This window comes from Somniosus microcephalus, chromosome 6, assembly GCF_052327205.1.
Source record: "Somniosus microcephalus isolate GS21.2 chromosome 6, FLI_Smic_1.0, whole genome shotgun sequence".
NCBI classification, from domain to species: Eukaryota; Metazoa; Chordata; class Chondrichthyes; order Squaliformes; family Somniosidae; genus Somniosus; species Somniosus microcephalus.
Genome location: NC_140992.1, coordinates 6793434 through 6805884, shown reverse-complemented (window position 1 = coordinate 6805884; position 12451 = coordinate 6793434). Strand labels below are relative to the sequence as shown.

Genomic DNA, 12451 nt, shown 5'->3' with positions numbered 1-12451 from the left:
CACGGCTGGTCCCGAGGTTTTCGGATAAAGGATAGTCTACCTGTATTACAAACTGCATTGGTGTTGACCACAGTCATTCCACATCGAAGCCCTGCAGCTGCAGAGTGAGCATGACTACATAATTTACCAAGAAGAAAACTAATTCAAGTGAAAATTAAACGTTTTAATTTTGATTATTGACAATCTAGATGGAACAGAGGCAGATCATCCCACCCTTCAAGCCACACATTTCTGGTGAATATGGACTCGACAACTTTGACTCCCAGTTCACGAATGAACCCGTCCAGCTCACTCCAGATGACGAGTAAGTAGCAGTTGTGGTCATTTTCCTCGGTTCTCGGTAATAAGAGCCAAATAGTTGCTCATCTGGGATTTACGAGATCAAATCAATTCTGCTTACCCACTCCTGAGTTATAAACATTGTGGGCAGCTACAGTTATTTCAGCTCTACCTTGAGCAGGTTGGTATAATCAGGATAAATTATTTGTGCCTTTAATGCTTCTATTGGCCTCGTTTTTCATTCTAATTAGAAATGTGTGTTATACAGGAAGCGAGGAAGCTACCACTATATTGTGTGCATCTGCTGCATTGGCAATCACTTATGTGACATCTACTGTGAATAAACCAGGAACATTCATATGGTTTTGATTTAGATGTATTCTGCAGACAATTTGCAGTGAATTTAACATGATTTGTAGGGGGACATTCAATTCAATTGAAAGAATCCAAAATTTAACTAGTACCTGTTTCATCGAATCATAGATTCATACAGCACCGAAGGAGGCCATTTGGCCCTCTGTGCCTGTGCTGCTCTTTGAAAGAGCTCTCCAATTAGTCCCACTCCCTTGCTCTTACCCCGTAGCCCTGCAAATTTTCCTTTAAGTATTTATCCAATTCCCTTCTGAAAGTTTCTTTTAAATCTGCTTCCACCGCCCTTTCAGGCAGTGCATTCCAGAGCTGAGTAAAACAATTACTCCTCATTCCCCTTCGCTTTTTTGTCATTTAACTTAAAGCTGTGTCCTCTGGTCACCCTCCTGCTAGTGGAAATAGTTTCTTCTGATCTACTCGATCAAAACCCCTTATAATTTTGAACACCTCTATTACTTCTCCCCTTAAGCTTCTTTCCTCTATGGAGAACAATCCCAGCTTCTCTAGTCTCTCCACATAACTAAATTCCTTAACCCCTGGTACCATTCTGGTAAATCTGGGGTTAATAGCAAAGCCTATGCTTCTACAGGAAGCTCTTTTTTATCCGGCACCGGCGTGATCCAGGCCACAGATCCAGGCGTCCCTGTTGCACAGCAACAGGTGCAAGAACCCCGGCCACAGATCCAGGCGTCCCTGTTGCACAGCAACAGGTGCAGGAACCCCGGTTACACGGCCACAGATCCAGGAACGGCCACTAATATGAAGTAAAACTTACCTGAACCTACTCCTGAATTTTGCCGGTTAACACAGATTTCCGGTTATTTAGGTGCCAGTAAATCGAGAGGTTCCTGTATTTATAAAGCCAAGGATCCCGTCGTTTTTAATACAGCTTTATAACTTGTCCTTCCACCTGCAAAGATTAGTGGTGTAAAGTTTAGATGGTATGAGTGCAAAATTTTCTTTCATATATCTCTGGTGGTTGTTCCTGACCCTATCCTGTCAGATTATGTTTAGGGCAAATGATCTGTTGTGTCTCAGCTCTGCTAAGAAACGATTTTCACTGCACTGCAGTTTAGGCTGGATAGCTCTTGCAGTACTCAGTCAGCGATTCCAGCTGCAGGTAGGATATGTTGCAGGTTCATACTGCAACAGATCACTTGCCTTAGTTTTACTCTTAACCTTTTAGACTTCATTCTCCCTCATTTCACTCCATACTACGACCAGTTTGCCTAACTGAAAGTGCAGTCAGATAACCGGCTGCCAGGTCTCTGCTAATGCTCCATTGAACAAGGGTTTAACTATCCAATTTTTTTCCCATTTGCCCTATTCAGAATTACATTTTCTAGGGCAGCTTAGCAACGATTATATTTTGTTGAGAAATTGTACGGAGACCTCCATAGAATCATAGAAATTTACGGCACAGAAGGAGACCATTCAGCCCATGGTGCCTGTGCTGGCCGACAAACAACTATCCAGCCTAATCCCGCTTTCCAGCTCTTGGTCCGTAGCCCTGTAGGTTACGGCATTTCAAGTGCATTATCCAGGCGGTACTTAAATGCGATGATGGTCTCTGCCTCTACCACCCTTTCAGGCAGAGAGTTCCAGACCCCCAGCACCCTCTGGGTGAAAATATTCTCCTCAACTCCCCTCTAACCCTTCTACCAGTTACTTTAAATCTATGCCCTCTGGTTATTGACCTCTCTGCTAGGGGAAATAGGTCCTTCCTGTCCACTCTATCTGGGCCCACCATTGTGTAGTACAGAAGCACGGGAAATGAATGACTTGATTTGATGCTTCATTGTTGCTCTTTGTAACAATTTGCTGTGTTCTTTTTTTTCCCTTTTTTTTTGTTTCCTTAGTGATGCTGTAAAGAAGATCGACCAATCAGAATTCGAAGGCTTTGAATACATCAATCCCCTCCTGATGTCAGCTGAAGAATGCGTCTGACTGGCTGGAATCTGTGCGCTCTGGCCAGTGCCTCCAACCTTGCATGTGGAAGAGCTGAAAACAATGAATGCCTTGCTTTAGTAGCAGAAGCCTTTTCTCTGTACAGCTAATGGTTTGAGAATGCTCATCCCAACCCTAATCCAACAAATGGCCGATGAGCACCGACGTCTGTCTATTCCAGTTTAACCATAGGCTGCAGATTAATTGCCTGAGATCTCATCCTCTGCAGCTGAGAGATGACCTTTTCTTCCCCCCCCATCCCCGATATTTCCTGCTGACCCCGTTATATTGGTGGTCAGGATAGTTTTTGTGGGGGGAGCAATTGCTATCTTAATATTGAACTGACTTGCTTGGTTTTTTTTCTATGGGGGGGCGGGGTGTTGGGTGGAAAGTCAACTTCATCTTCTTGGTGTTATAGCAAACCTCCCGAGCATGACTTAAAGGCTTCATCTGCCCCCCCCACAACACCTCTACCAGCCTGCGGTATTTGCTCAGGGAGATGGCAGCTGATGGCTTTGACAAAAATGCTTTTGCCGGCATAACATTGTTCTTATCTGCTGGAAAGTTGTGTCCAAGGTTAGGGAGAGAAAAGCATTTCAAACATTGCTTCCAACTACTAGCACGATACCAGCAAGATAATGTACAGAAACTGGATTGTAGAAAAACTGACGCCATTTATTTAGTTGACTCTTAGACTTTTTTTTAAGTTATCGCAAGTTTTTTTTGGGACCACGTAAATGAGAATTACAAAAAAAGTGCACAAACATACTGTGACTATACTTGTGTCTGCACTGATGTGAAAGGTGTCTTTTTTTATATAAATATATATATATATCATAAGCAGGTAAAATTGTATTCTGCACCACAGTATATCGATTGAGGCTTTCAGTCCTGCCGGTATAGTCCACTGGAACTAAGCCACCTGGATTGTGCGTTGGATAAGGAGCTATGCAGGGTAGGGAATGGTCTGCCACATATTGTCACCGTTATACTTCATACATAAATGACTAAAATGACCACCTGTCGCCTGCTGTTTATAGCAGCTGCAGCTGATGCTGGGAAAGCAGAACAAAGGTTTCCTCGGACCTGTAATGAACGTTCGTTCAAATACTCGGAAATGAAAGTTGCTTTCATATTCTTTTTCCTCCCCCCTCTCCCCTGGAAAAACATTTCAATACATAAGTAAAATTCACTCTTATTCGCTATAATACATTGCTACGGAGCTGACACTGTATAAAGTTTGTTTCTTGCATCCTTCTTGCCCCATGAGAGATTCAAACTCTAAGTGATTTCATGTTGAGAAGTATGCAAAACCAGGCATGAATTTCTGAGCAAATGGCTTCTTACGATACTTAGCAACTTCACTCTTGACTATTTCCTGTCCTCCAGACGTAGCTCTTCTGCCTTGCGGCAACGCAAATGGAATCGCCCGTCATCCCAAGTAAAGAAAGCCACTACCATGATGCTTGATAAATTATAATTATATATCGAAAAGATGCAGCCTGCTAAATTGGCACTGCTTTATTCTGTTAATCTCTTCTACAGCTTATCAAACAGACTTTACATTTTGTGTCGCTACAACAAAACTGTTGCTCCTTTTGTCGCCCCACCCCCCTTTTCCTCCATTGTATTATCTTACTGTAGTGAATATAGTTTTAATTTTGTTATAAATTGTGAAGTGTAACTTTGCCAAATTTGGACTACTTTTATCTGGTCGTAGGAACTGCAGTACACCTTGATTTCTATGATGTTGCTGCCTTGTGCACACCCACTTAATCTTCAGATCGTAGGGCTTGTATTCAATACTTGGCATGGTTACTCAGTTGCTGACCTACCTGAAAGAGAAAGTATATCCTACTGAATGTCACATAATCCTAAATGTCACAAGAAGGGATGCCCATAGACTTACCAGCGTCTCTTGTTCTGCTTTAAATCTGCTGCTTACAGTCCGGCTGGAATGAGGCATTCCGTGTAGATCTTTCCTGACTGACAGAGCCACTGGTTTAAAATGACCGAATGAGTTCAATTCATTTTTTATTACTTGGGATTCAGGAAATGTTATTGATTTTTGAGGCTTGCATTCCACTGTTCCGTCCGTCGTTCTGTGAAAATAGAAAGCCAGTGCAATACTTATAATAAATGTTTGTAATTTGTAATTCAGGGCCATTGGTTTACAGTTAATGAATAGGTCCAATTCAGTTACATTCTAGGATTTTGGGGTGTTTAGAGGATTTGATTTTGCAATACCATCCTTTTTTGTGAAAACCAGAGCTGCTTTACTGATTGTCAGAAAGTTCTTCTGCAGTGATTAATATGAATGGGTAGAGTGCTGCTTTTAATGCTTAACTCCCCATCCCAGGGCATCTCTATCAATTTGAAAGTACGTAACCGCTTGGGTAGCTGAGAAACACCAGTAATGGTACCTTTTATGATTATGGCATAGTTCACTAAGCCACACGTCCCTTTAAACCTGTGGTACATTCTAGAAGGCTGTTGGAGACCGTATCCCCTTCTGGTTTAGTGACATTTTCTGCTTTTTGAGCACTGTAGTAACATTCACAGTTTTTAGATGGATGAATGTACCAGTGCAGATATTGGCTGCCATCATGACGTGCAACATTGTTGAAGGTCTAGAGCGATAGTATAGAGCTGCTGGTGCAAGATGGGATGTTTATGAACTCTTGATCTTTCTCTCCCCCCCCCCCCCCTTATCTTTTTTTAGCTCAAGGCAGTGACTCTTGCTGGGGAACGGAAACTGTGTGCCAGGAATCCTATGGTACCTTGGCAAAGTGGGCATTCTACATGTGGATTGTGGGGAGCCGGGGGCCAATCATTGCCAAGGCAAAAACATCCACACTTGCGCACTGAGAGAATGGTATATGGGCTCTTTAATGTTCATTTGTTCAGGGCGCTGAAATGCACAAGACTCGGGTTCTTGCCCATCTGGATGAATGTAGTTCACCATTCAGAAATGCTCTTTGCCAAGGGAATAGTTTAATTTGGAAACTGCATGTAATTTCTTCTTAAAATACCAGTGAGCTTGTGATACAACTACATGGGTATTGGGAGCATGCCCAGACCTGGACTGTGCAGTCAGAGTGCTAAGATACAGAAATTATAGGAGAATCGATGAGTGTGTGTAGTGTGAAGTAATTCTTTTTGTTTTAGAGGAGTTTTTGATTACGTACAACTGCCAAGAGCGAAGGGGAGTTTGGTGATTGAAGATTCAATAATATTTTGAAAGCTTCAAGTACAGAATTGTTAGTAAAACAGAATAGTGCAGGGTTTGAAATGTTATGTGGGCATCCAAGTATTTAACTGCTTCCGAGTAATGTATCATTTTAAATTGTTGTTGTCCCCGCCTCAGAGATTCTGTGAATGTATTGATTTTGTTGAGGTGAAAAATTAGGCTTGCTGGATGTTTATTGGAAAAAGAGAAGCTGACTATAGCTTTCCAGTGGTTGCAGCAACCTAAGTACCGGAATGGGGATTCCCATGACTTGTGTTACTGCTCATTCAAGGGCCTGATAGCTGCAGGACATGTTTCCCTTTTAAAGGGGTAATGTTATTTCCACTGACTGGCTTGAGCAGTGGGCTAAAGAGACCAAGAATTCTGCTGTAGGAAAAATATCTACACGACCTAATGCACAACACCACAACACAAACCCTGTCATGGCGACCATGTTCTTTTCATGTTTGGGAGTGTTTGCAAATAAGTATTTTTGAGTTTGCAAGTTGTTAAAGACCCAACTAGGTTGGTGTTTTCAACAGCCCCAATCTGTTGTATTAATTTTTATGTCCTGGCTATCCTCATCTCCATTCAGATCCCTTCAGCATTTGAAGGTGTGGGAGGGGAAAAAGGGATCCTTCTTAACATTTACCATCTCCAGTACTTCTGCACGCCTACTTAACGGCTGATCCACTTGCTATCGGGTTTTCCTTGGCCCCCTCTAGTTTCACCAAGCTGCTGTTCATCTACAAACCGACCCTTGATGGCAGTGTGTCTCAGAGCCCAGTAAACTCTTTAAACAGGCGGCTGCTAGGCTCGGGTGTTATACAGGCATGTTGGACCCTTGAATTTAGGCGTCATGAAGCCTAATATTGCTGATTATAGTTGTCAGCTGATCAGAGTGAAACTTGGAATCGGGAAATTGAGGATTCGGCAGTTTAAAGCTGGGGTATTCGTTCATAATATGTGGTTAGTGACAAAAAGTAAATGGATTAACGTGGGTTCATTTAAACGAGAGCACTACAACACCAAGGTGAGCACAGCTATTTCTGGGCTCTCTGACTGCTACATGTACCGTTTCCCATTCCCACCCTGCTCCGTGCTCTTGTGGAATTTTTTTTAATGCAATTTCTTTTGTCTTCTCTCCAATGTTTTATTGTTTTTTGGTTTATTTAGGGTCAAGCACCAAGTTTTCAGTTAAGCAGAAGATACTGCTGTTTGTTTTGTGTTTTAGTAACGACTATTGATTGCTGTTTTTAGAGTGCTGGTGCGAAAGAATATTAGTTTAATTTTGTGCTGTTATGTGTATCTGCTGCGGGAGTGCCTTTCAAGTACAATATAGACAACCTAGTTTGTCTCCTGTACGATCCAATACCATGGACTGGTTCAGTTGAGTACCGTAATTACTGGTATATACTGGCATCGAGTTGAGTGGGAATCTATCTTTTGGATTTGGGGAAATTTGTTTTAAAACCTAGCAGTTTGTGAATGGGCTTTGGTGTTTCATTTCTTATTATACATTTTTTAGGCAGACTCTCTTTTTGCTGCCCTGTTTACAGTCTGTTTAAAACCAATTCGTAATACCCCCAAACCATATGTTTTGGCCTTTGCAATTGGAATGTAACATCTCGCGTCCAAACTCGTTTTGTGCGAAATGAAGTCCCAGTTCTCTGCTACCCATCCTAATGACACAAATTCTAATGATGCACTCTGCCTTGGCTAGCTTTTCCCCCTCTTCCAGTGATGTTCATTTCAATGGGTTAGCTCCTCCTTAGACTGGGAGTCTGTGTCTGCAATCAATGAGCAACCCTTACAAGCTCTATTATACCATTCCATTAGAGCAAGAGAGTGAGAACCGCGAAGTCCATTTTCTCACTGGTGTGGTTTGTGTGTTACTTTAATAAGGGGGAAGTGAGTGTTATGTCACCTTGGTTCTGATTAATAGCCACATTAATCATTTATACACTGAGTTCAATAATCCATTATACAGTATTGTGGTTTCATAACATGTTTGAAGGAGAATAAATAGTAATCAGTTACTGACTTTAGAAACATCCACCCCCTATAAACACATGCTCTGGTCCTGCCATTCCAGTTTTTCTGGTAATTTCATGGAAGGTGCAAATGATTGGCCATAATTGTGGATTAAAGGAGCAGCCTATAAATGTGGGGATGGGGGGGAAGAGAGATTTCTGCTATTTACTACTTACAGAAAAGTCGTAAATGTGCACAGAGAGGAACCTGTCTAGATTTTCACTGTTAACAGTGAATAGTAGAAATCTCCCCACGGAATGATTTGAAAGAACAGTCCCAGTAAAAAAATACATTGAAATTTTGGTAACATTTATTTTAAAGTCATGGTTTTCTTGGACATAAATGTTGTTCTCCATATTTGTGTGGGAGATGCGGGAGCTTGTGTAGCTGCATCAGACCCCTGAATGAGTTGGCAAATCTCTGTATTCTGTGCTTGCTTGTTAACTGTACTGTCTGAATACTTCTGCTGGAAAAACTCCTCCGATCCAATTTCCATAATCCCGTTCCTCTGAATGTAATGTAATGTAAAAAAAACCCTGCAATCGGATTTCAGAAGTTAGCTCTTATCTCTGTCTGGGAAGGAAAGCCCCAATTCTCTCCCCAGTGTTTGTGTGCATGCCTGAGAATTGTCGAGTCTCGTAGACTGGAGCACTGCAGTGGAGAGCAGACCTGGAATCTATCCAAGGAATTGGCTGAAGGATGATTTCACAAGCTAATGTTGTTAGCTTAGAGATCAATTATAAATTGTGAAAATTAATCCTTGTCGGCGTGACCTTTGTAAACAGTTTTTGATTAGATTCCTGAACGTGGGGCTGGTGAGTGAGTTTGCTTTGTGCTCTGTGAAAACTACACGAGTGAGCACTGATTTGATCAGGAACACACTGAGTATTGAGTTTTGATCTCTGCTTTAGTTCTGGTATATTGTAAATTGGGTTTGTGGCTTGTATTAGTTTTGAATTAAATTGAGGTGGGGGTGGAAATATTATAACGCTAAAACATTAGTTATGATTATGGAAGATTTTCAGAATTAACACATCTAATTTTTTGTGCCAGTTTTTATATGGCATTCCTTTAAATGCTGTGCCACATGTAATCATGGACACGTACCTGGGTTAATGAATGTTAAGAGAAGTCAGGAAAGGAATGAGAACAGGCCGCTCCATCCCTCTAATGCATAAACTCTCACGGCATCTAATTGTACTCTGAATTACAGAATGGGTTTGCTTGGTAGATGAGCCGAAACAAGTCTCTTTGAGTGGAACAGTTACTCCTAATACGTGTTCTAAATTTACTTTTCTTTCATTTCCATTATTGTTCCTCTGCCCTACCTTCTTTCGGCTTAATGTGAAGTAATAATCTGGATTTACCTTACCTATGCCCTTTAATATTTTATACACTTTGATGCACTGGGTAATGACCGCGTTGCTGCAGGAGTTTCCTGAAAGTAAAAGAGATTTGATGCGAGTGTTATGGTTCAGATGATTCTTGATTCACGAACCAAAATGCAACAGGAGCAGAAAAAGAGATCACGGTGTCCTGCGTGTTTTTGTTTGGTTTGGAGGAATAGTTACAGTTTTTTTTGTTACTTTTTTTTTTAAAGGGGATGTGGTTGAATGAATTCTGCATGTAAATATTAAGGGACTATCATTTGCAAATTTTATATAATCCACAATCAAGAATTGAGCATCTTTTATAATGAGGCTTTTCAGCCTGGCGCACATTCAGCTGGGAAGTGATGATTCCCACGTTAAACGCACCACAACCAGAGCCCGGTATGTGTTTATTTTTTAAAATTCTCCCCGTGCTCTGCTAATGGGTGAGGTTCATGTAGTTGAGATTTGGAATCTACCTCAAATTAACATAGACCTGCGGTCACTTACTGGGATCTCTCTGTCTCCGTGAATGGCAGCCCACAAAGGTACAAGTTGTCACAACCTGGCATCATTGCACTGGCGACCAAGGCCAACAAAGCTCGAGTGGTATTGCAGAAATGGATAGCTGGTACTGGCAACCCAGTGTGGTGTTACTACATGTGATCAGACAGAGTGTGCTGGCAGGCTATTTGATTGCGATGAGCCTGATCCTGCCCTCACTTGACTACCACACACTGTACCTTCCAGCAGGGCTCGAAGGCGGTGATTGAGAATCCGAGCTGATTTTTCTTCCCCCCTAGTCCGGGGTGCCAAGACTATTTGCAGTGCCCCCCCCCCACACACACACACCCTGGCTCAGATAACTCAGCATAGGCTATAGGAAACAAATCTGGGATGTCCCTGGTTTGTGTGGTTCAGTACCACAATAGAATTTACCAACTGCAGGGAGCTCAGTGCCTCTATCTGCAGCAGGAGCTCTTGCTTGACACAGCCTGTAGTTGTCTGTCTATCTCACCAAATGCAGTTCTACAGGAAATTGTTATTTACTTTATAACACACATGACTCTATCTTCATTAAAAGTTACCTGAATTTAATGGTGATGGGAGATAGTTAACACTAAGGGGAGTAAAAAAGGATTTCACATCACAGGAACCCAATCCGTTTAATTAGCATTTATAATGAAAATTGATGTTTAACCTTGTCATTCTGTAATTTATTGGTGTGGGTTGTGCATGACCAGAGCTTTGGGGGTGGGGGGCGAGGGTATATGATCCGTAACTTTCCTGTGACATTGTCGTTCACGAGTCATCAGATCAGTTCCCTCGTGTGACACAAACCAGAGCTGGAGCAAGTGATTTGGCGGGTGCAGTATCCCTTGAATTTGTACACTTAATTCAAGTTTTCCACTTCTGCGCTCGCTAGCCCATGATTTTCCACTTGTTAAAGTAAATCACTGGCTGGCCAGCGCAGAAGCAGAATACCTCAGCCACCATCTATAGTGCAATTTACTGTCCCACTAATGCAATTCTGCATGGCAAATCCGCAAGGCGGTAAAAATGACCATATCTGAACCAGAACACATCTCTTGTGCTGCCCATAGCCGCGCGTTCTGTATTCTCTATATGTATACTGTCATATACAATTCAGGCCGAAGAACTATTGCAGCATAAACAAGGAACCATTAAGTCTGGAAATTAAATGAAAAAGGCAACTGCACTTTCCTTCTGTAAGCGAAGCTTTACTCGCTAAGTTAAAGGATGTCCCTGCGAAGCCGCAGTCACTTGCTGCTGAATCTCATCAACAAAGCAATTGTGTTTTCTATTCCATTCAGACTGCATTAACCTTGGACTCCTACACAAGGCCCATCTCCAAGGAATCTTCAAAAATATACGGCAGCCTGTTTCTTATGGTTATAATATACATGGATTAAAGTTCCCAAGCTCGGTCACTGACTGCAGCTCTTGGAAATGTGTATTTCACAGTTGTAGCACCAGTCGAGGCTTGAGTTGGAACTTGACCTTTCAGCCTTGTTATTGCCTCGTCCTGTGGTAAAACTTAATTTGGACAAGAGAGGAGCACCCTCGATTTGTGAATGGCATTTAAAGTTTTGATTTGGGAATTTGAACTCCAGGTTTGTGTAAGGGAATCAGAATGCAAATTTTCCAAGAGATTGTAATTTGTAACTTTACAAGATAGCCCTGTGTAGATTTGTATGCACAATGAGCAATAATTCTCCTTGCAAATCAGAGTTACATCACCTGGAGTTGCAGAGTCCGAACTACAACTTTTTAAGCATGAATGATTTCATATTGTAACTACACCTTGGGTTCTATGAGTTCGGGTTCTCTAAGCGAGCTTGTCTTAATCTGTGTGTGAACTAAAAAGCACAAGTGAGTCCTTAAGTTTTGTTCTTAAGGAAACTTGCGTAATTAGAAAGAATGTTACCTTTTGTAAAATTTGGTGTTTTTCTATGTTCAGCGTGTGAAGTACAACAGAAGGGATGTGGACTGAGATTAGTTTGCAGGGAACAGTACTACTGTAAATATTTTCAATTAGAGCTGCCATAGTCTTTATGCTATATTGTCCTCCTGTGGACCTTGGTGTCCTGTCCATCCTCATGATTTACTTACATCAGTTTGGATTTTTCTTTGCGTTCGAGCACACGTGGAGCAGGAGCAACAGAACTGGAAGTAGACCTTATAACTGAGTGTTGCACATTTTTTTACACTTTTTCCAGGACTTTGCTTTCACTTTGGGACATGAACTTCCTTTTTTTATTGTTTGATGTTCTTTGTATGTTATATTCTGTTCACTGGTCTAAAGATCTTTTCAAAACTACTGTATTGATAGCTCAATTGGTACAAAACGTGTCTTAGATTGCTGCATATATTAACACTAAATGCCAAATACCGTCATTTACATTCCTCAAACTGGGAGAACATTCTATGGGGTTTTTTTTAAATAAAGATTTGTGAAAGATACAATATTAAAAATGTGTCCTATTGTGCATCAGACCTCAAATTAATTCTTCACCTTTTTCAATCAATCAATAAATAAAACTTAAATATTATTGACAGGTGGAAATCGCTGCTTATCACGGTCCGATGACTCTCTTCTGGAACGTGCATACATATGGATATTGGGTGAGAACGGGAGGATGCAAGAAACATCCTTTGAAAGTGCTTACAGGACAGGAGGTACTTAGACTGGTAGTGCCCA

The 12451-nt window shown here is 41.5% G+C and overlaps 1 protein-coding gene across 1 annotated transcript in view; it reads left to right on the top strand.

Moving 5' to 3' along the window:
• Positions 1–12225, top strand: part of prkci (protein kinase C, iota) — a 125574-nt gene extending 113349 nt beyond the window's left edge. Inside the window, exons 18-19 of the mRNA XM_085989658.1 lie at positions 189–304; positions 2508–12225. Of these exons, the coding sequence (XP_085845784.1) occupies positions 189–304; positions 2508–2595 (204 nt within the window). The 3' untranslated portion in view covers positions 2596–12225. The remainder of the gene's footprint in view (positions 1–188; positions 305–2507) is intronic.
• The last annotated feature ends 226 nt before the right edge of the window (positions 12226–12451 follow it).